This window comes from Alosa pseudoharengus, unplaced genomic scaffold, assembly GCF_046254945.1.
Source record: "Alosa pseudoharengus isolate Yale_2024_CS ecotype anadromous, Long Island Sound unplaced genomic scaffold, YU_APseudo_1.1 YU_APseudo_1.1_scf_18, whole genome shotgun sequence".
NCBI lineage: Eukaryota > Metazoa > Chordata > Actinopteri > Clupeiformes > Clupeidae > Alosa > Alosa pseudoharengus.
The window spans coordinates 1,175,141-1,194,506 of record NW_027468650.1 but is presented as its reverse complement, the minus strand read 5'-3'; the positions used below and the strand labels follow the sequence as shown (position 1 = coordinate 1,194,506).

Genomic DNA, 19,366 nt, shown 5'->3' with positions numbered 1-19,366 from the left:
CCTACGGAGGGCAGGCTTTACTGCGCAGTCTGAGGACACCGAGTTAACCAGCATGCAGGTAAACGCCTCCACATCGCCCCTCTTGCGCGGCTGAACACAACGCAACAACTTTCCCAAACATTTGGACGGATTTAATGTAAATTATAAAGGAAAGCGCTCGTTTGTGGTCCAGATAAATTAATGTTAATGCGTCTATTCCATCTACATATCACAATTATGAAATCCACAATGTGAATTGTTTTATCAAACTATTTACCGACTTTTCCCGAGTGAGCCTGAAGTATGCTTTACCTGATAGGCTCCAATATCTATGAGGCTGGCGTCGCACCGCGGCAGAGCCTGAAGTTGAACGTGTAGAGAGTCTCACCTGTAGAGAGTGCGGCGTTGGGGAACGGGACCGCGTCTGCCAAGTGTTCAGTGCTGTGTTGCGCCTGCGCCACATTAGAAAAACGGAATGTGGGCGTGCTCAGCAACGTCCTTCTCTGCGAGACTTACTGGCTGTCTGATGTGCAAGAAATGTATTCCCTTCACTTGAGAGTGGACGACTTAATGTAAAATGACATGTGCAGCCTTGGGCATTTAATTCAGCGTGTTTGTGTTCTGTGTGTGTGAATGACGGAGAGAAGTCCATGGTGCAGTGCGAAAGTTAGAATAGGCCTATTAGGCCAGTCAATCTAGCCCAAAAAGAAAATTGCAACAGAAATGCCTTATAGTTTTTATTGGTCCTAATACCCTCTTGAATCATATACTAAAATTCTTCCGCCGAAGATGGAGTGGAACATATTTTTTTTAGATTATTTTTTTAGATTAAAGGCCAAAGTTGTGCTCAACACTCTAAGTAATAGGGGGAGGGGGGGGGGGGGCTTAATTTATATCACTATGAAACTTCTACAGTTGATTAATGACATCATACCAAAGAAAAAATGTATTACAAGTTTTTGAGATTTTATGTTTATATATGTAAATGAACAGCAGCACCTGTTCCGGTCGTAGCATAGGGTAGCGTAGCGTAGGGTAGGGTAGGGTAGCGTAGCATAGGGTAGCGTAGGGTAGGGTAGCATAGGGTAGCGTAGTGTAGTGTAGGGTAGCATAGGGTAGCGTAGCGTAGGGTAGAGTAGCGTAGGGGGAGTGAATCCAGTAAATGGTGGCAAAGATCTGTTTGACCTCCTACTTGAGTACGCTTTCAACTCGCTCCTACAGTGTGTTAGTTAGAACATATTCTCGTCATGGAATGGATACACAGTAAACATACACTCTAACACTACACCTGTTTATAATCATTTATCAGTGATACTACACCTGTTTATAATCATTTATCAGTGACACACAACTACACCTGTTTATAATCATTTATCAGTGATACTACACCTGTTTATAATCATTTATCAGTGACACACAACTACACCTGTTTATAATCATTTATCAGTGATACACAACTACACCTGTTTATAATCATTCATCAGTGATCCTACACCTGTTTATAATAATTTATCAGTGACACACAACTACACCTGTTTATAATAATTTATCAGTGACACACAACTACACCTGTTTATAATCATTCATCAGTGATACTACACCTGTTTATAATAATTTATCAGTGACACACAACTACACCTGTTTATAATAATTTATCAGTGACACACAACTACACCTGTTTATAATCATTCATCAGTGATACTACACCTGTTTATAATTATTTATCAGTGATACTACACCTGTTTATAATCATTTATCAGTGATACACAACTACACCTGTTTATAATCATTTATCAGTGACACACAACTACACCTGTTTATAATCATTTATCAGTGATACTACACCTGTTTATAATCATTTATCAGTGATACACAACTACACCTGTTTATAATCATTTATCAGTGACACACAACTACATCTGTTTATAATCATTCATCAGTGATACACCTGTTTATAATTATTTATCAGTGATACTACACCTGTTTATAATCATTTATCAGTGATACACAACTACACCTGTTTATAATCATTTATCAGTGACACACAACTACACCTGTTTATAATCATTTATCAGTGATACACAACTACACCTGTTTATCAGTGATACTACACCTGTTTATAATCATTTATCAGTGACACTACACCTGTTTATAATCATGTATTAGTGATACACAACTACACCTGTTTCTAATCATTTATCAGTGATACACAACTACACCTGTTTATAATCATTAATCAGTGATACTACACCTGTTTCTAATCATTTATCAGTGACACACAACTACACCTGTTTATAATCATTCATCAGTGACACTACACCTGTTTATAATCCTTTATCAGTGACACACAACTACACCTGTTTATAATCATTCATCAGTGATACACAACTACACCTGTTTATAATCATTTATCAGTGATACACAACTACACCTGTTTATAATCATTTATCAGTGATACTACACCTGTTTATAATCATTTATCAGTGATACACAACTACACCTGTTTATAATCATTTATCAGTGATACTACACCTGTTTATAATCATTTATCAGTGACACACAACTACACCTGTTTATAATCATTCATCAGTGATACACCTGTTTATAATTATTTATCAGTGATACTGCACCTGTTTATAATCATTTATCAGTGATACACAACTACACCTGTTTATAATCATTTATCAGTGACACACAACTACACCTGTTTATAATGATTTATCAGTGATACTACACCTGTTTATAATCATTTATCAGTGATACACAACTACACCTGTTTATAATCATTTATCAGTGATACTACACCTGTTTATAATCATTTATCAGTGATACACAACTACACCTGTTTATAATCATTTATCAGTGACACACAACTACACCTGTTTATAATCATTCATCAGTGATACACCTGTTTATAATTATTTATCAGTGATACTACACCTGTTTATAATCATTTATCAGTGATACACAACTACACCTGTTTATAATCATTTATCAGTGATACACAACTACACCTGTTTATAATCATTCATCAGTGATACTACACCTGTTTATAATCATTTATCAGTGACACTACACCTGTTTATAATCATTTATTAGTGATACACAACTACACCTGTTTCTAATCATTTATCAGTGATACACAACTACACCTGTTTATAATCATTTATCAGTGATACTACACCTGTTTATAATAATTTATCAGTGACACACAACTACACCTGTTTATAATCATTCATCAGTGATACACCTGTTTATAATTATTTATCAGTGATACTGCACCTGTTTATAATCATTTATCAGTGATACACAACTACACCTGTTTATAATCATTTATCAGTGACACACAACTACACCTGTTTATAATCATTTATCAGTGATACTACACCTGTTTATAATCATTTATCAGTGATACACAACTACACCTGTTTATAATCATTTATCAGTGATACTACACCTGTTTATAATCATTTATCAGTGATACACAACTACACCTGTTTATAATAATTTATCAGTGACACACAACTACACCTGTTTATAATCATTCATCAGTGATACACCTGTTTATAATTATTTATCAGTGATACTACACCTGTTTATAATCATTTATCAGTGATACACAACTACACCTGTTTATAATCATTTATCAGTGATACTACACCTGTTTATAATCATTTATCAGTGACACTACACCTGTTTATAATCATTTATTAGTGATACACAACTACACCTGTTTCTAATCATTTATCAGTGATACACAACTACACCTGTTTATAATCATTCATCAGTGATACTACACCTGTTTCTAATCATTTATCAGTGACACACAACTACACCTGTTTATAATCATTCATCAGTGACACTACACCTGTTTATAATAATTTATCAGTGACACACAACTACACCTGTTTATAATCATTCATCAGTGATACACAACTACACCTGTTTATAATAATTTATCAGTGATACACAACTACACCTGTTTATAATCATTCATCAGTGAGATACTACACCTGTTTATAATCATTTATCAGTGACACACAACTACACCTGTTTATAATCATTCATCAGTGATACTACACCTGTTTATAATAATTTATCAGTGATACACAACTACACCTGTTTATAATCATTTATCAGTGAGATACTACACCTGTTTATAATCATTTATCAGTGATACACAACTACACCTGTTTATAATCATTTATCAGTGATACACAACTACACCTGTTTATAATCATTTATCAGTGAGATACTACACCTGTTTATAATCATTTATCAGTGATACACAACTACACCTGTTTATAATCATTTATCAGTGACACACAACTACACCTGTTTATAATCATTCATCAGTGAGATACTACACCTGTTTATAATCATTTATCAGTGATACACAACTACACCTGTTTATAATCATTTATCAGTGATACACAACTACACCTGTTTATAATCATTTATCAGTGATACTACACCTGTTTATAATCATTTATCAGTGACACACAACTACACCTGTTTATAATCATTCATCAGTGAGATACTACACCTGTTTATAATCATTTATCAGTGATACACAACTACACCTGTTTATAATCATTTATCAGTGATACTACACCTGTTTATAATCATTTATCAGTGATACACAACTACACCTGTTTATAATCATTTATCAGTGATACTACACCTGTGTATAATCATTCATCAGTGAGATACTACACCTGTTTATAATCATTTATCAGTGATACTACACCTGTGTATAATCATTCATCAGTGAGATACTACACCTGTTCAAAATTACCATCACTGGAACAAAGAACCTACTGAAATACACGAGACACATAAAGACTACACACACACGGCTATTAGAAAAAATATATCACACACGGCTTTCATAAAGAATATAACACACACACACACACACGGCTTTCATAAAGACCAAAACACACACAAGGCTTTCCTAAAAATATAACACACACACACAAGGCTTTCTTAAAAATATAACACACACACACAAGTCTTTCATAAAGAATATAACACACACAAGGCTTTCTGCCAGAGGCACAGTTTTTTTTTATTCAAAGCCAGTGTTGTCAGATAAGATTGAACGGGTTGATATGTTGCCCCAAACTAAGATCCCAACCAATCAGGGCTCCCTGATCTAAGATCCCAGCCAATCAGGGTTCACTGATCTAAGATCCCAGCCAATCAGGACTCACTGACCAGGACCCAGTAGTTCTGCTCAGGTGAGTCTCGTGCTGCACACACTTCAGGTGCAGTGAGCTCCATCAGGGGCACACATCAGGTCATCACCATCACACACACACACACACATCAGGTCATCACCACCATCATCATCATCACCATCACACACACACACACACACACACACACACACATCAGGTCATCACCATCATCATCACCGCCGCCACCATCACACACACACACACACACACATCAGGTCATCACCACCATCATCATCACCATCACACACACACACACCAGGTCATCATCATCATCACCGCCACCATCACACACACACACACACATTAGGTCATCACCATCACACACACACAAACACACACACACACACACAGACTCATCACCTCTCTTTCTGTTAGAAATACTTTGTGAATGTTGCAGCCCACAGTTTATTACCTTTCACTAATAAACACACACACTAGAGCGCGGTCAGGGGGTAGACGTATAGATCAGCGCTCTGATCGTCCAGTAGGGGGCAGCACTAGAGGGTCAGGGGGTACACGTATAGATCGGCGCTCTGATCGGCCACTACCACGCTGGGCGTGCCCTGGAGCAGGGCGGGGCAGACCCAGTTCACTTTGTCCGTGTGTGTGAAGCTGAGAGCGGGTCCGGTACTGTCCTGTGTCCCTGGGCCTGCCCCACACACACCCGCCCCACACACCCCCTCCTCGGCCCCCTCACACACACCCTCCCCACACACACCCTCCTCGGCCCCCTCACACACACCCGCCCCCGCGGCTGCACTCTCTGGGCCTCCTGCATGCTCCTCCCCCAGGGGCGTGGCTGTGGCAGGTGGGCGTCGGCCCTTCGGCCTGGTTCTGGCTCTCCTGCGGCTGGCTGGCGGTCGGCTGCTGTTGCTGGCCTTGGCCTCCGGGGGGCGCGCGTGAGCGCTGACGTCCCACAGGGCCACCAGGCCGTCGTTGCCGGCGGAGAGCAGCCAGTAGGGGTGGGGCAGGAAGTGGAGGAAGTGGGCCTGCGAGGCGCCCTGGCTGTGGCCCTGTAGCGCCCCCTGGTGGTCCAGACGCGACCCTGCGCCCACGCGCAGCAGGTGCAGACGGCCGTCCTCGGCCGCACAGGCCAGCAGATCCCCACAGGTGGAGGCGGACACACAGTGGGCCAGCGGGGGGTTGAACAGCTGACCGGGCCGAGCCGCCTGCTCCGCCTGCTCTTGGGAGTCCTGCAGGTCCACTGCCCACAGCGGCCGAGTCTTCTGCAGGTTCCACAGCAGCACCTGCAACACACACGTTTAGTTACCATAAAATGGTCACGACGCTGTAGGAATGGCCTCGTAGCTACGCCGTGGAGTTGACGTAGAAGCATGTTGAGCCCTTAAAGTTTAACACCATGACCTGCAGGAGAGGTGAAGGAGTATCTGATAGCAGTAAAGTTTAACACCATGACGTGCACATTAGGAGTATCTAATAGCAGTAAAGTTTAAAGGAGAATTCCGGTGTGATTTTGACCTAAAGTGTTTTGAAACATGATACCGAGTGTGAACGTATGTCTCATAGCCCATCTCGGCTTGTCCCCTGCACTCCAAAATCTGGCGCTAGTTAGCCGATGCTACCAACAGCTTGTTCAATGGTGGTGCTTCGGCATCGGGCTAGCCATGCAAATAAATCACTGTTTTACACCATTTACGAGGCTCAATGTATCTCCACACTTCATTGGTATACTACCGAAGGCCCTGACATTTAAAACGAGACATTGAGAACTTTGAAAAAGCACTGGTAGTTTACTTACAAGATGATTTATACAGACAGTATCTTCACGAAGTTTAGCGTTTGCAGCCATCTTGAATTTAGTCACGATAAGTCGAGCGACGAGTAAGAAGGAACAGGTATGATAAGGGATCAGATTCCAAAAATAATTCATTGGAAATGCATGGATTCCAGTTGCTGCTACTGGAAGAAACTGTAATCCATGCATTTCCACAGAATTATTTTTGGAATCTGATCCCTTATCATACCTGTTCATTCTTACTCGTCGCTCGACTTATCGTGACTAAATTCAAGATGGCTGCAAACGCTAAACTTCGAGAAGATACTGTCTGTATAAATCATCTTGTAAGTAAACTACCAGTGCTTTTTCAAAGTTCTCAATGTCTCGTTTTAAATGTCAGGGCCCTCAGAAGTCTACCAATGAAGTGTGGAGATACATTGAGCCTCGTAAATGGTGTAAAACAGTGATTTATTTGCATGGCTATGCCGATGCCGAGGCACCACCATTGACCGCCTTGTTGGTAGCATCGGCTAACTAGCGCCAGATTTCGGAGTGCAGGGGACAAGCCGAGATGGGCTATGAGACATACGTTCACACTCGGTATCATGTTTCAAAACACTTTAGGTCAAAATCACACCGGAATTCTCCTTTAACACCATGACGTGCACATTAGGAGTATCTAATAGCAGTAAAGTTCAACACCATGACGTGCACATTAGGAGTATCTAATAGCAGTAAAGTTTAACACCATGACGTGCGCATTAGGGGCAAAGGTAACACCTGCGCTTACAGATGAAGAGGCTACCAATCATAGCTGACCCTCTCCCAGAGCATCTGTTTACTGTGTGAGCTATTGAGCATGTTTAATGTGTGAGCTATTGAGCATGTTTACTGTGTGTGCAATTGAGCATCTGTGCTGGTGGGTAACGGATGAGAACCAAAACTAGGGCTGGGACAACGCGTCGACGTAATCGATGACGTCGAAGCAAAAAATACGTCGACGCAAAATATGAGCGTCGATTCATCAAGCATAACGTGTGCTGCTAAATATTTTTAATTTTACACCTTCAGTGTTTTCCATACGTTCCATAATTTCATTGAGCTGCACTTTTTACTCACACAGCCTTTCCTCGCCCTGCCCGCTCTCTCTCGTAACGAGCTCGCTGCTCCTCCTCATAGACGCTCCTCCTCTGCATGTGCATTTAACAAAATATTCACGATTGTTGTTGCCACATAGAAGCACTGCATAGAACACAGTGGGCTAAATTGCTATTAAATCCGCTTAGCATCGTGACCATGCTGCACAAATTTGTTCAAAACTGCTGCATTAAAGTTAAAGTAAATTCTGCTAAGGTCTTATCACAACATAGTACATTGAGGAGACTAAACTAAGTTAAGTTACAGTATGCAATCAAGCAGTATCTCAAAGCTAACGTTAGAATACTGTTTGGATGTCAAGTTTAGCATGCTTACCTGCAGCTGCTTGTATTCGTTACTCATGCAGGGCTCATTTTATTGACTCTGAATGTTTGCAAAATCCCGATGTAAATGGAAAAGTGTTTTCCAAGACTCAAAAGTGCTTGTCCAAAGGAGAAGAACAAACCGTTATTTGAACTAACTACGTTATGAATTGCATCCACACATCAGCAGCCTTTTAACTGTGTTAAACGTCTTAAAATGACAGGCACTCAATTAGACATACACTACTGAACTTTATTGAATGCTACCTCTGACTAAGAATGCATTACTTTGCACTTGTATAGTCTTTTATTTTGGAATCTTAAGAGCAATAAACATATATTGCAATGTTAAAGAATTCATGTTTTTTCATTCAGATATAATTTAAAGAATTCATGTTTTTTCATTCAGATGTATAAGTTGCTATTAGTGAATTAATGGGGAGATAATCGATAATCGAATCGAAATCGAAATCGACTGAAAAAATGAATCGTTAGATTAATCGATGCATCGAAAAAATAATCGCTAGATTAATCGTTTAAAAAATAATCATTTATCCCAGCCCTAACCAAAACGGTTTTGATATTAACACGGGTGATAGGTCGGATCTGGTGCTGAACTTGGCAGGTGTGGGCATGGACCCGTGCAGGACTCTGGAGCAGAGTGACCCGTGCTCTGATCTGCGCAGGCCAATTCTTCTGACCAGTGCTAATCATGCGTGTTTGGAGTCGAGTTGAATACAGTTCCTCTGGAGTTGTGGGCATTGAGATGTATGTTGTCTGCTGATGTGATGGTTGTATGATGTGATGGTTGTAAGCAAGTCTAGTAGTCTAGTCTAATAAGTAAGTCTTTGGGCAACCAGAGAGCATCGGCGACACATACATAAAAAAGATGTCATACAAGCTACAACAAGACATAGACCATTTTACATAGACTCACTATACATCGTACATAGTACATGGAACACAGGCATTACCCAAGCACACACACACCCTTACCTGCATGTCGAGTCCAGCAGACACCAGGCTTTGCGGTCTTTGCGGTCGGAAGGCGACAGATGAGCAGATGTTTGTGTGTCTGCGCAGCGTGCGGACAACTTTCCCGTTCTGCACCTCCACGATCCTCACGGCGCCCGAGTCGTCACCCGCAGCCAGCATGGTGCCCGTATCGTTGAACGACAGCCCGTTGATCTCATCTTCACCGATTCCACTCAGGTGCTCTACGGGCCCTTTCAGGTTCCTGGGGTCCAACACACTCACCGCCTCCCCGTGCGATACGTACAAGAGGCCGGGCGCCGCTGGGGAGAAGGCCGCACAGGTGACGTCGTCCCCGCCGGGCAGCCGTAGCTGAGCGATGGGATTCCCCTCCGGATTCCACACGGCCACCTCGCCCCCCTCCGCGCCCGACGCCAGCAGACCCGCGGCTCCGCCAGCAGACTGGACGCATAAAATGGGAGCCGAGTGGCCCCCGCTCCACGTCTGGGCCATCTTATCCGGGTGGGCTATCAATGGACACGTATTTTACTTCTTGCCACGCAGACTAAAGTTCATCAATAATAACGTTACCATCACACACGAATGAGTGAAAATCTAGCCGAAACCTAGAGTTTAATTGTTCAGGCAATTAAAGCTGTATATCTTTTGTTGAAGCCATAGTTATATACTGCCATACAGTAACTGACACATGACACTTCCCCACGTGTAGACTTCGTTGTGTTTTAAATGTTTTCATTACACTAAGAAGTCGCACACTGATGGCGTCACTTATTATCTAAGATGTCATGCTGCCCCCTGCCGATGGAAATAAACTGACACGCAACTATTTCTTTACATTACACAACTCCGTCAACAGATGTCTGATTATGACCAGTTCCACAAAAATGCCATTTTTTAGTCCCTAACTTTCTTTAACAGCGCAAAAAACACAAGTTATACTAGAAAATGTAATGCCAGAGGAATTACAATAGTGGATGGAAAGCTGCTGGCTTAATGTTGGTAGGGAGATTCCTGAAAAAAAAACATTGAATCACTTAATCTTTGAGTTCATACAAACCCTCGTACCAAAAAACCTTCTGTCAAAGCGTTCTTGAGATATAACACTCAAGGTGTTTTTCACATTGACATTTGACCTCCAACATCAATTCACTTCATCTTTGAGTCCGTACAAACACTCATACCAAATTTCAGGCATGTATGTCAAGGCATTTTTGATATCACGCTCAGAGTATTCATGGACTTGACCTTTGACCTCCAACATCAACTCACTTAATCTTTGAGTCCATACAAACACTTGTACCAAATTTGAAGCATATGCGTCAAGCCGTTCTGGAGATATAACAAAGTCCTTTTAGGCAAGTCCCTCCACTCGGCGGCCATTTGACAACGCTTTTTGGGCACTCATCGGGCATCCATTTCAGCAGAAATGCGCGTGCGCAAGGCTTCACGACACCAATCTTGCTCCAGCGGCGACACATTATTGGCACGATGTCTTCACAACACAACTTATGATTGGCTCAATGTATTCACATCACACGATTGGCTCAACGTATTCACATGTCGGCGTTTTGCCGAGGAAGGGGTGGGATATGCGCAGACAACGGCCATATTGGCGTGACAAACTAGCCCCATGCATTTCTATAGAGTATGTTATGAGTGCTGTGTCTCCACATTAGAAAGTCTCTGGATATAATGCGCTAAGAATGAGATATGGCTGTGACTTTTATTTTGATAGACGGGAAAAACCGGATCTGTAGTTTTAGAGAGTGCCAGATTGTATGCATTAGAAGCTGAGAGCTGTTTCATTCACAGGTGACACCTGTGCCAGTGTTCTGATTAGCCCGGGAACTTCTCCTGGAGCTTAAAGAGTGCAGCTGGCTTTAGGCCATTATGACATCACAGCCATACAAGTCTATGGGGGGAAAATGAGCTTTTTGACATTTTTAATCCCCTATTTCTCAAAAAGTATAAACTTTTAAGAAAATCTGAAAAGGTAACTCTCTTGTCCAACTCCAGACCTACAAAACAGTTATTTCAACATGTCTGTATGTTAAGCGGTTAGTCGCATTCATTCTTGAAAAAAGAAAAAAGGTTATAATAAGAAGCAGCCAGGAGATTTCAAGATAGTGGATTCCATCCACTATAATGAAGAGCCTAATAAAGTATTCCTTGTGTAAATGTAATCCTCGTCAGAGTTGTCAGCTTCCTGTTGTAAACGTGGACTGTGTGTGTGTATGAGGGGCTGTCTGACAGAGAAGGGACATCACATGACGTGAAGCAGGAGGCAGAGAAGGAAAGGCACCAGGGAAGCCGGGGTGAACCCAGACTGCTGTTTGCACATGTGAGTTGCTCTGCAGGTCCGTATGAAGACCTTCTCATTGAAGCAGATTTCCAAATCACCAAAAACCTAGGAACCAATCATGCCTGGTTCCCTTATCACACACACCTTCTCCCCAGCCTGTTCACACACTGACGTCTTTAACACCACTAGGCTATTAGGGAGATGTTGTCTTCTGACTTAACATCTACTTGTGGAATCCAAATCCAAAAGCAGATTTGCATCACAGAACTGACAAGGTCACTTAAACAACTTAAACAAACCACTCTGGAGATCAACAAAAGCATTATTTTACTTAAACAGCAACAAACCACTCTGGAGATCAACAAAAGCATTATTTTACTTAAACAGCAACAAAGAAACTGATGACAAGTGGAGAAAAAAAAAGAAGCACTACAAACATTTAAAGTTAGACAGCATTATCTGCTTCTTAACATGACACAGCATTATTTGCATCCTAACATGACACAGCATTATCTGCATCTTAACATGACAGCATTATCTGCACCTTAACATGACGCAGCATTATCTGCATCTTAACGTTTCTCTATAAGGTCATACTCTGTGTAAAATCTAATCATTGATACTCAAATGGCAAACTATTAGCATGACGTGAAGCCATAGCTGTGATGTCTGGGAGTCTCTGGGTCTCTCCCAGAGAGGTTCTCTTGCGCTTGCGTGGACACAGGCACTTGACTGAGATTGCAGACAGGACCCTCCGGTACGGTGTACGGGATACACACACTCAGAAATCCCACACATGCCATGATGAGCAGAGGTTGGCCAACACACACACACACACACACACACACACACACACACACACACACCAACCAGGAGCTAGGGAGGGAGTTTTAAGACTGTGCGACTGTATGTTTAGGTGATGTTTAGGGGGGGTGTCTATGTGTCCACTTCTGCAGAGTTTTGGTTGGCTTTTCTCCAGTGTGTGAGTGAGTGAGTATGTATGTATGTATGTGTGTGTGTGTGTGTGTAGTGTGTGTGTGTGTGTAGTGTGTGTGTGTGTAGTGTGTGTGTGTGGTGTGTGTGTGTAGTGTGTGTGTGTGTGTAGTGTGTGTAGTGTGTGTGTAGTGTGTGTGTGTAGTGTGTGTAGTGTGTGTGTGTGTGTGTTCAGAGCTTGGCGAGGCATGTCTCCAGTGTGTGGTGTGTGTGTGTTCAGAGCTTGGCGAGGCATGTCTCCAGGGCGTGGTGTGTGTGGTGTGTGTGTGTTCAGAGCTTGGCGAGGCATGTCTCCAGTGTGTGGTGTGTGTGTGGTGTGTGTGTGTAGTGTGTGTAGTGTGTGTGTGTGGTGTGTGTGTGTTCAGAGCTTGGCGAGGCATGTCTCCAGGGCGTGGTGTGTGTGGTGTGTGTGTGTTCAGAGCTTGGCGAGGCAAGTCTCCAGGGCGTGGATGCTGGCGTCTCCCTCCTCCCCTTGTGTTCCTCTGGCACTGCACTCCACAAACTCCACCTTGACGGGCAGCTGGGAGAACTCAAAGTCCCGCCCCTTCTTGCCCAGGAACACGGACCCGCCCCCCGACCCGTCCTGAGAGCTGAGGGCGGCCGAGCGCGTCACACGCAGCGTGTTCCTGCGAGGGTCAGAGGGCAACCAGGGGTCACTAAGGTCACAGTTGACAAGCACTCTGAGGTTATCACTCTTCATGCGGAGTGGGACAGACATCTCTCTAATCCTCATTCTGTGGTTACTATGGTAACTATCTAGACCCCTACTCTCCATTCTGTGGTAACAATGGTACTCAAGTCTATGGTGAACTCAAACACTCAAGTCTATGGTGAACTCAAACACTCAAGTCTAGGCATAAAAAAAAAAAAGGTTTGGTTCCTGTTGGTTGACTGTTGAGGCCATGGGTCGGTAGGGATTTTTTTTTTTTTTTTTTTCCCAGTGGCAGTAAGGGATAGGTAGAAAATCAATCCCTCCAGGATTTCGCGAGGTTTTTTGAGACTGTTGCAACCTAAAATGCCTGGATGGAAGTTGCGGTGATTTTAGCTGTTTCTTGTGGAGAAATTGCGGGAGGAAGTGAAAGTTGCAAAAATAGTTTAAATTTAGGGCAATTAAGGTTAGTAAGACCAAAATCACACTGATAATCTTGATGCGTATTAAAAAGGATAATCAAAGGTAAACAGTAAGGATTACAGAAAATCAAAGTAGGCCTACTTTATTTGTGAAAATGCTTTGACTGAGGTCATTCACAAAGCATTATAGTAGAACTGTCCAAAAAAGACAGTCACCTAAAGAGATGGCATCATGTCATATGTTTCAATACATTCATATATTTTGTAATTCATATTAAGTTCATATCTTTTTAATAATTCATAGTCTGTGGCCTGCATAATTACTAATAGCCAAGTAAGTATCTAGTAATTTCATATTGATTTAAACTATTTGACTACACTTCTGTTTAATGTCATTACATTGGTGGTGTACGTCTAATTGACTGCCTGCCCCTTTAAGGACGTGAGAGTAGCCTAAGTACATTTCTGAGTGGATTGGAAGGCTTGCATCTCACTGTGTTCGGCTACGAGTGTAAATCACTTGCATAGTGCATTACGATATGTGGATGCAATTGGGAATGTCTTCTATGTCATTAGTTAAAATAAATGTTAAAAAAAACAACTCGAATGAAATCATTATTGGATCATAGAAGAGGTAAATGTCTTGCAATTTTATTAATTTCTATGATTTTGGTAGCACTACTCAAACTAAGCCCACAAGCTAGCAAACATGACATAAGCTAAAAGGACATATCCAGGTAAACGTTTGCCAATGGGTTGCATAGCCTACTCAAAAATCAGTAAACCAAGTAGGCCTTAATTAACTTACTTTCATAGCCTAGGTAGGTTAGCAACACCAGGTTGAGAGATGCAAGTAAGCAGATCATTAACGTTAGCCTTCTATTTATTGTCAACTGTAGAGGAACGAACACGTTAGGGCAGTCTTTGGTGTCATATGCAAAAGGTGCAGAAGTAAGTGTGCCATCTGGCTCAATATTCTGCGCGAGGGACTGTTGTTGTAGGTGAAATTTCACGGTGAAACTACGATGATTGGTCAAATTTGCGAAAAAGTTGCGGTGTTTGGACAAAATTGCGAGTGCCTTGGTAAGTGACGAAAACAATCGTCTTCGTGAACAGCTGTGCATCAGGCTACTTTGTAAAAGAGAGAATACGCTCATCCCTATACATAACGCAAGGGGTAATTAATGTAATTATAGTTCGCCTTTTATTTGTGGATTTATTTAATATATTTAGTGTTATTTCTTCCCCAAGCTCATAAAATAAATTTGGGTCGCACATAAATTGACAGGGTCGGTCGGAAACCGGAACCCAAGAATTTTTTTTTTTATGCCCTATGGTAAACTCAAACACACAGGTCATACTCAAGTCTATGGTAAACTCAAACACTCAAGTCTATGTTAAAATCAAACACTCAAGTCTATGGTAAACTCAAACACACAGGTCATACTCAAGTCTATGGTAAACTCAAACACTCAAGTCTATGGTAAACTCAAACACACAGGTCATACTCAAGTCTATGGTAAACTCAAACACTCAAGTCTATGGTAAACTCAAACACACAGGTCATACTCAAGTCTATGGTAAACTCAAACACTCAAGTCTATGGTAAACTCAAACACACAGGTCATACTCAAGTCTATGGTAAACTCAAACACTCAAGTCTATGGTAAACTCAAACACACAGGTCATACTCAAGTCTATGGTAAACTCAAACACTCAAGTCTATGTTAAAATCAAACACTCAAGTCTATGGTAAACTCAAACACACAGGTCATACTCAAGTCTATGGTAAACTCAAACACTCAAGTCTATGGTAAACTCAAACACACAGGTCATACTCAAGTCTATGGTAAACTCAAACACTCAAGTCTATGGTAAACTCAAACACACAGGTCATACTCAAGTCTATGGTAAACTCAAACACTCAAGTCTATGTTAAAATCAAACACTCAAGTCTATGGTAAACTCAAACACACAGGTCATACTCAAGTCTATGGTAAACTCAAACACTCAAGTCTATGGTAAACTCAAACACACAGGTCATACTCAAGTCTATGGTAAACTCAAACACTCAAGTCTATGGTAAACTCAAACACACAGGTCATACTCAAGTCTATGGTAAACTCAAACACTCAAGTCTATGTTAAAATCAAACACTCAAGTCTATGGTAAACTCAAACACACAGGTCATACTCAAGTCTATGGTAAACTCAAACACTCAAGTCTATGTTAAAATCAAACACTCAAGTCTATGGTAAACTCAAAAACTCAAGTCTATGGTAAAATCAAACACTCAAGTCTATGGTGAACTCAAACACACAGGTCATACTCAAGGTCATACTCACAACTCCTTCTCCAGTTGCTGCTGAATGAGTTTGGCTGACTTGGTCATTTTTATATCTGCAGGGTTGAAAGAAAACACACACACACGTACGGCATCAAAACTCATTTCCATGTACAATCTCTTGCTCTAGTGACGCCAACAACATCTAGAATACGGGGATGGAGACGGGGGGGGGGGGGATGCAGGGTTGGGGATGGAAGGGCAGTTTAGCGCTAGGGGGGGCTATGGTCAGGGGGGGCAGGTTGGCGTTAAGGGGGGGGGGGGGGGGGGGGGGGGTCACACCTTGCTTGTTGCAGGCCACCAGCAGGGAGGGGGCATTCTTGGCCACCACGCTGTCCGTCAGCAGAGAGTACAGAAACTCGGCCACGTCCCTCACCTCCTTCTGGAACAGGGCGCTGTCCACCACAAACACCAGGGCTCTGCGCACACACACACACACATGTCCTGTAGCTTCCATCCATACAGTACAGTATCAAAACCAGTTGTAGGATAACGTTATGGGGTCTACTGCAATGCAGTCTGAAGACACATAAATTAAGAACTCTGTTTCAATATTATTAGTTTTTGCAATAGTTTATTTTGCACAGCACAGCACGCGCACTCACATACACACACTCTCGTGAGCCAGCGGCAGGCACAGTTGAGTAGTGTGCCCCCTGCTGGAGGTCTAGTTGCATTACATTACATTACATTACATTTAGCAGACACTTGTTGACCAATGTGACTTACATATGTTAGCTATATTACAAGGGATCACATTGTCCCTGGAGCAACTTGGGGTTAAGTGCCTTGCTCAAGGGCACAACGGTGGAAGCCAGGAATTGAACCGACAACTTTCAGGCTACTGCACGCTAGCCCAGCTCCTTAACCACTACACTACCACCGCCCACTAGTTGCAATGTAATGAGATGTAATGTGTTGTAATGTAATGAGATGTAATGTGTTGTAATGAGATGGTTAGCTGGCGTAATGAGTCATGTAATGTGTTGTAATGTAATGAGATGGTTAGCTGGCGTAATGAGTCATGTAATGTGTTGTAATGAGTCATGTAATGTGTTGTAATGAGTCATGTAATGTGTTGTAATGTAATGAGATGGTTAGCTGGCGTAATGAGTCATGTAATGTGTTGTAATGAGTCATGTAATGTGTTGTAATGAGTCATGTAATGTGTTGTAATGAGTCATGTAATGTGTTGTAATGTAATGAGATGGTTAGCTGGCGTAATGAGTCATGTAATGTGTTGTAATGAGTCATGTAATGTGTTGTAATGAGTCATGTAATGTGTTGTAATGAGTCATGTAATGTGTTGTAATGTAATGAGATGGTTAGCTGGCGTAATGAGTCATGTAATGTGTTGTAATGTTATGTGTTGCAATGTGATGGCATGGTCACCTGGCATAATGAGTAATTTAGTGTGTTGTAATGTGATGGTTACCTGGCGTAATGAGATGTAATGTGTTGTAATGAGTCATGTAATGTGTTGTCATGGTTACCTGGCGGAGGCCTGTAATGTGTTGTCATGGTTACCTGGTGGAGGCCTGTAATGTGTTGTAATGAGTCATGTAATGTGTTGTAATGTGTTGTCATGGTTACCTGGCGGAGGCCTGTAATGTGTTGTCATGGTTACCTGGCGGAGGCCTTGAACTTCTCCAGATACTGCGGCCGCAGACTCTCATGGCCCGGCAGGTCCACCAGCGTCCAGCTGCTGCCCTGGACACACACACACACACACACATGCACACACAGCACAGCACAGTTCAGTACCTCACTGTAACACATTTAAAACAGTGTTAACATCCAGAGCTTCTAAAGGAGTGTTGAGGTTAGTAATGCAGTGATCGCGCCTCTTACCCGATCATTCTTGGCTTTATAGATAGCGCTGCTTTCTGCTATCGACGTCTGAGTGCGCTTGAATTTGCCCAGTAACAGCTGCATACACAGACATAACTCTTAACAATTAATACAATACTTCACACATTCACCAATGAAAGCAATTTCATAAATATTAAAGTTAGCTGACTAGTTTACTTGCTGAAGGGACAGTATAGGTAGTAACATTAAAGGAACCATATGTAAGATTGTGGCCAAAACTGGTACTGCAATCACTTTCAAAATACTGAAGAGCGGTGTATCCCCTCCCCCTCCCCCCTGACTCGAGGTTGCCAACCCTGATGTCGAAACACTACTGACTTCGTGATTAGTAGATAGGTGGAGGGTGGCGCATCAGGCCAAAACACAACATGACATGACAAAACACAACATCAACATCAGTTGAGGGCTGCAACTTCACTTTTTAAATCTCAATATCCTGGCCGGACTACTGTTGACAGTGATATAAGTATTTGAAATGTACATGATTTCCTAATGTCTAGTGACATATCAGGGCCATTTTATGATTAATTGAAATATTTTTCTTACATATGGTTCCTTTAAACTTGATCAGTAGTCTCCATTACTGTTCTGGTAGAAGACTGGTTCTGGGGGTCAGGAGGCCGTTCATGTCATGTAGTACATGATATACTTGCTGAGCTTGCTGCACCTTATTTCCTGAACTAGTACCGTTAGCAGAGGTGCTAAGCTGGGTGAGTAACAGGACTCAACTTAACGTTACCCGACTGAACAGGAGCGTTTTGCCAGCGTCGCTGAGTCCCACCAACAGCACCGCGTTTCTGGTGGTCTTGCTGCCCCAGAGGAACTTCAGAAGCACTAAAACACAAGAGGAACTCGTGTCATACGTTTAGGATTAGAAAACAACTTAGAAAACATGACCATGAAGCAGTAACGTTAATGTCAAGTACTAACGCTGACGTTAGGTTTGGCCTGACAAGCTAACTTACATAGACAATGCTGTCTTCATCAATTACAAAAACAAGTAATTGTTTACATACTTTACTTCCTGATAAATTCATGTGACAAGGTTGATTGACTTAAGAAACTACGTGTTTTAAATTACGTTAGCCTAGCTGCTACTTCATATAATGCCGTATGCTGACTAACGTTAGTTCCGAGTTGATGGCTAGCCAACTTGAGAGAGACAGCTCACCTATAGTGATGATCACCACGGCTAAAGAAACAAATATTCCGATGAGAAAGGTGAGGTCTTGATCCTTAAGCTCTTCAATAAGTGTTTCGAGCTCAGGTTCGCTCGAAAAATCCTCCACCGTCAAACCTAAAGTCTCCGTTTCATCCATGCTTCAGATGAGTAGAAGCTCGGTGGCTCCACAGTCAGTCGCACAATCTACA

The 19,366-nt window shown here is 42.0% G+C and overlaps 3 protein-coding genes across 3 annotated transcripts in view; all 3 read right to left on the bottom strand.

The window, feature by feature from the left end:
• LOC143130814 (alpha-2-macroglobulin-like protein 1) overlaps positions 1-386 on the bottom strand; it is a 48,738-nt gene extending 48,352 nt beyond the window's left edge. Inside the window, exon 1 of the mRNA XM_076290037.1 lies at positions 368-386. The gene's annotated coding sequence lies outside the window, so the exon portion shown is untranslated. The remainder of the gene's footprint in view (positions 1-367) is intronic.
• Positions 387-4,285: 3,899 nt separating this feature from the next.
• wdr53 (WD repeat domain 53) lies at positions 4,286-10,133 on the bottom strand. The gene is made up of 3 exons (XM_076291194.1): positions 9,417-10,133; positions 5,999-6,469; positions 4,286-5,944 (listed from the first exon to the last, which is right to left on the bottom strand). The coding sequence occupies exons 1-3, from the start codon at positions 9,903-9,905 to the stop codon at positions 5,720-5,722; spliced, it is 1,185 nt and encodes a 394-aa protein (XP_076147309.1). The 5' UTR covers positions 9,906-10,133; the 3' UTR covers positions 4,286-5,719.
• A 1,892-nt stretch (positions 10,134-12,025) lies between these two features.
• Positions 12,026-19,366, bottom strand: srprb (SRP receptor subunit beta). The gene is made up of 7 exons (XM_076290036.1): positions 19,167-19,366; positions 18,735-18,829; positions 17,975-18,052; positions 17,751-17,833; positions 16,406-16,542; positions 16,125-16,179; positions 12,026-13,334 (listed from the first exon to the last, which is right to left on the bottom strand). The coding sequence occupies exons 1-7, from the start codon at positions 19,312-19,314 to the stop codon at positions 13,124-13,126; spliced, it is 807 nt and encodes a 268-aa protein (XP_076146151.1). The 5' UTR covers positions 19,315-19,366; the 3' UTR covers positions 12,026-13,123.

What these genes read in the sequence shown, in the direction of transcription:
- wdr53 (XM_076291194.1), bottom strand. Translation starts at nt 9,905, where the DNA reads ATGGCCCAGACGTGGAGCGGGGGCCACTCGGCTCCCATTTTATGCGTC. An exon ending in CTGCTGGACTCGACATGCAG is followed by an intron (nt 6,470 to 9,416) that starts GTAAGGGTGTGT and finishes TGTGTGTTGCAG; the next exon opens with GTGCTGCTGTGGAACCTGCA. An exon ending in CGCCCCTGGGGGAGGAGCAT is followed by an intron (nt 5,945 to 5,998) that starts GCAGGAGGCCCA and finishes GAGGGGGCCGAG; the next exon opens with GAGGGTGTGTGTGGGGAGGG.
- srprb (XM_076290036.1), bottom strand. Translation starts at nt 19,314, where the DNA reads ATGGATGAAACGGAGACTTTAGGTTTGACGGTGGAGGATTTTTCGAGC. An exon ending in AAACGCTCCTGTTCAGTCGG is followed by an intron (nt 18,053 to 18,734) that starts GTAACGTTAAGT and finishes CTGTGTATGCAG; the next exon opens with CTGTTACTGGGCAAATTCAA. An exon ending in AAGTTCAAGGCCTCCGCCAG is followed by an intron (nt 16,543 to 17,750) that starts GTAACCATGACA and finishes GTGTGTGCGCAG; the next exon opens with AGCCCTGGTGTTTGTGGTGG.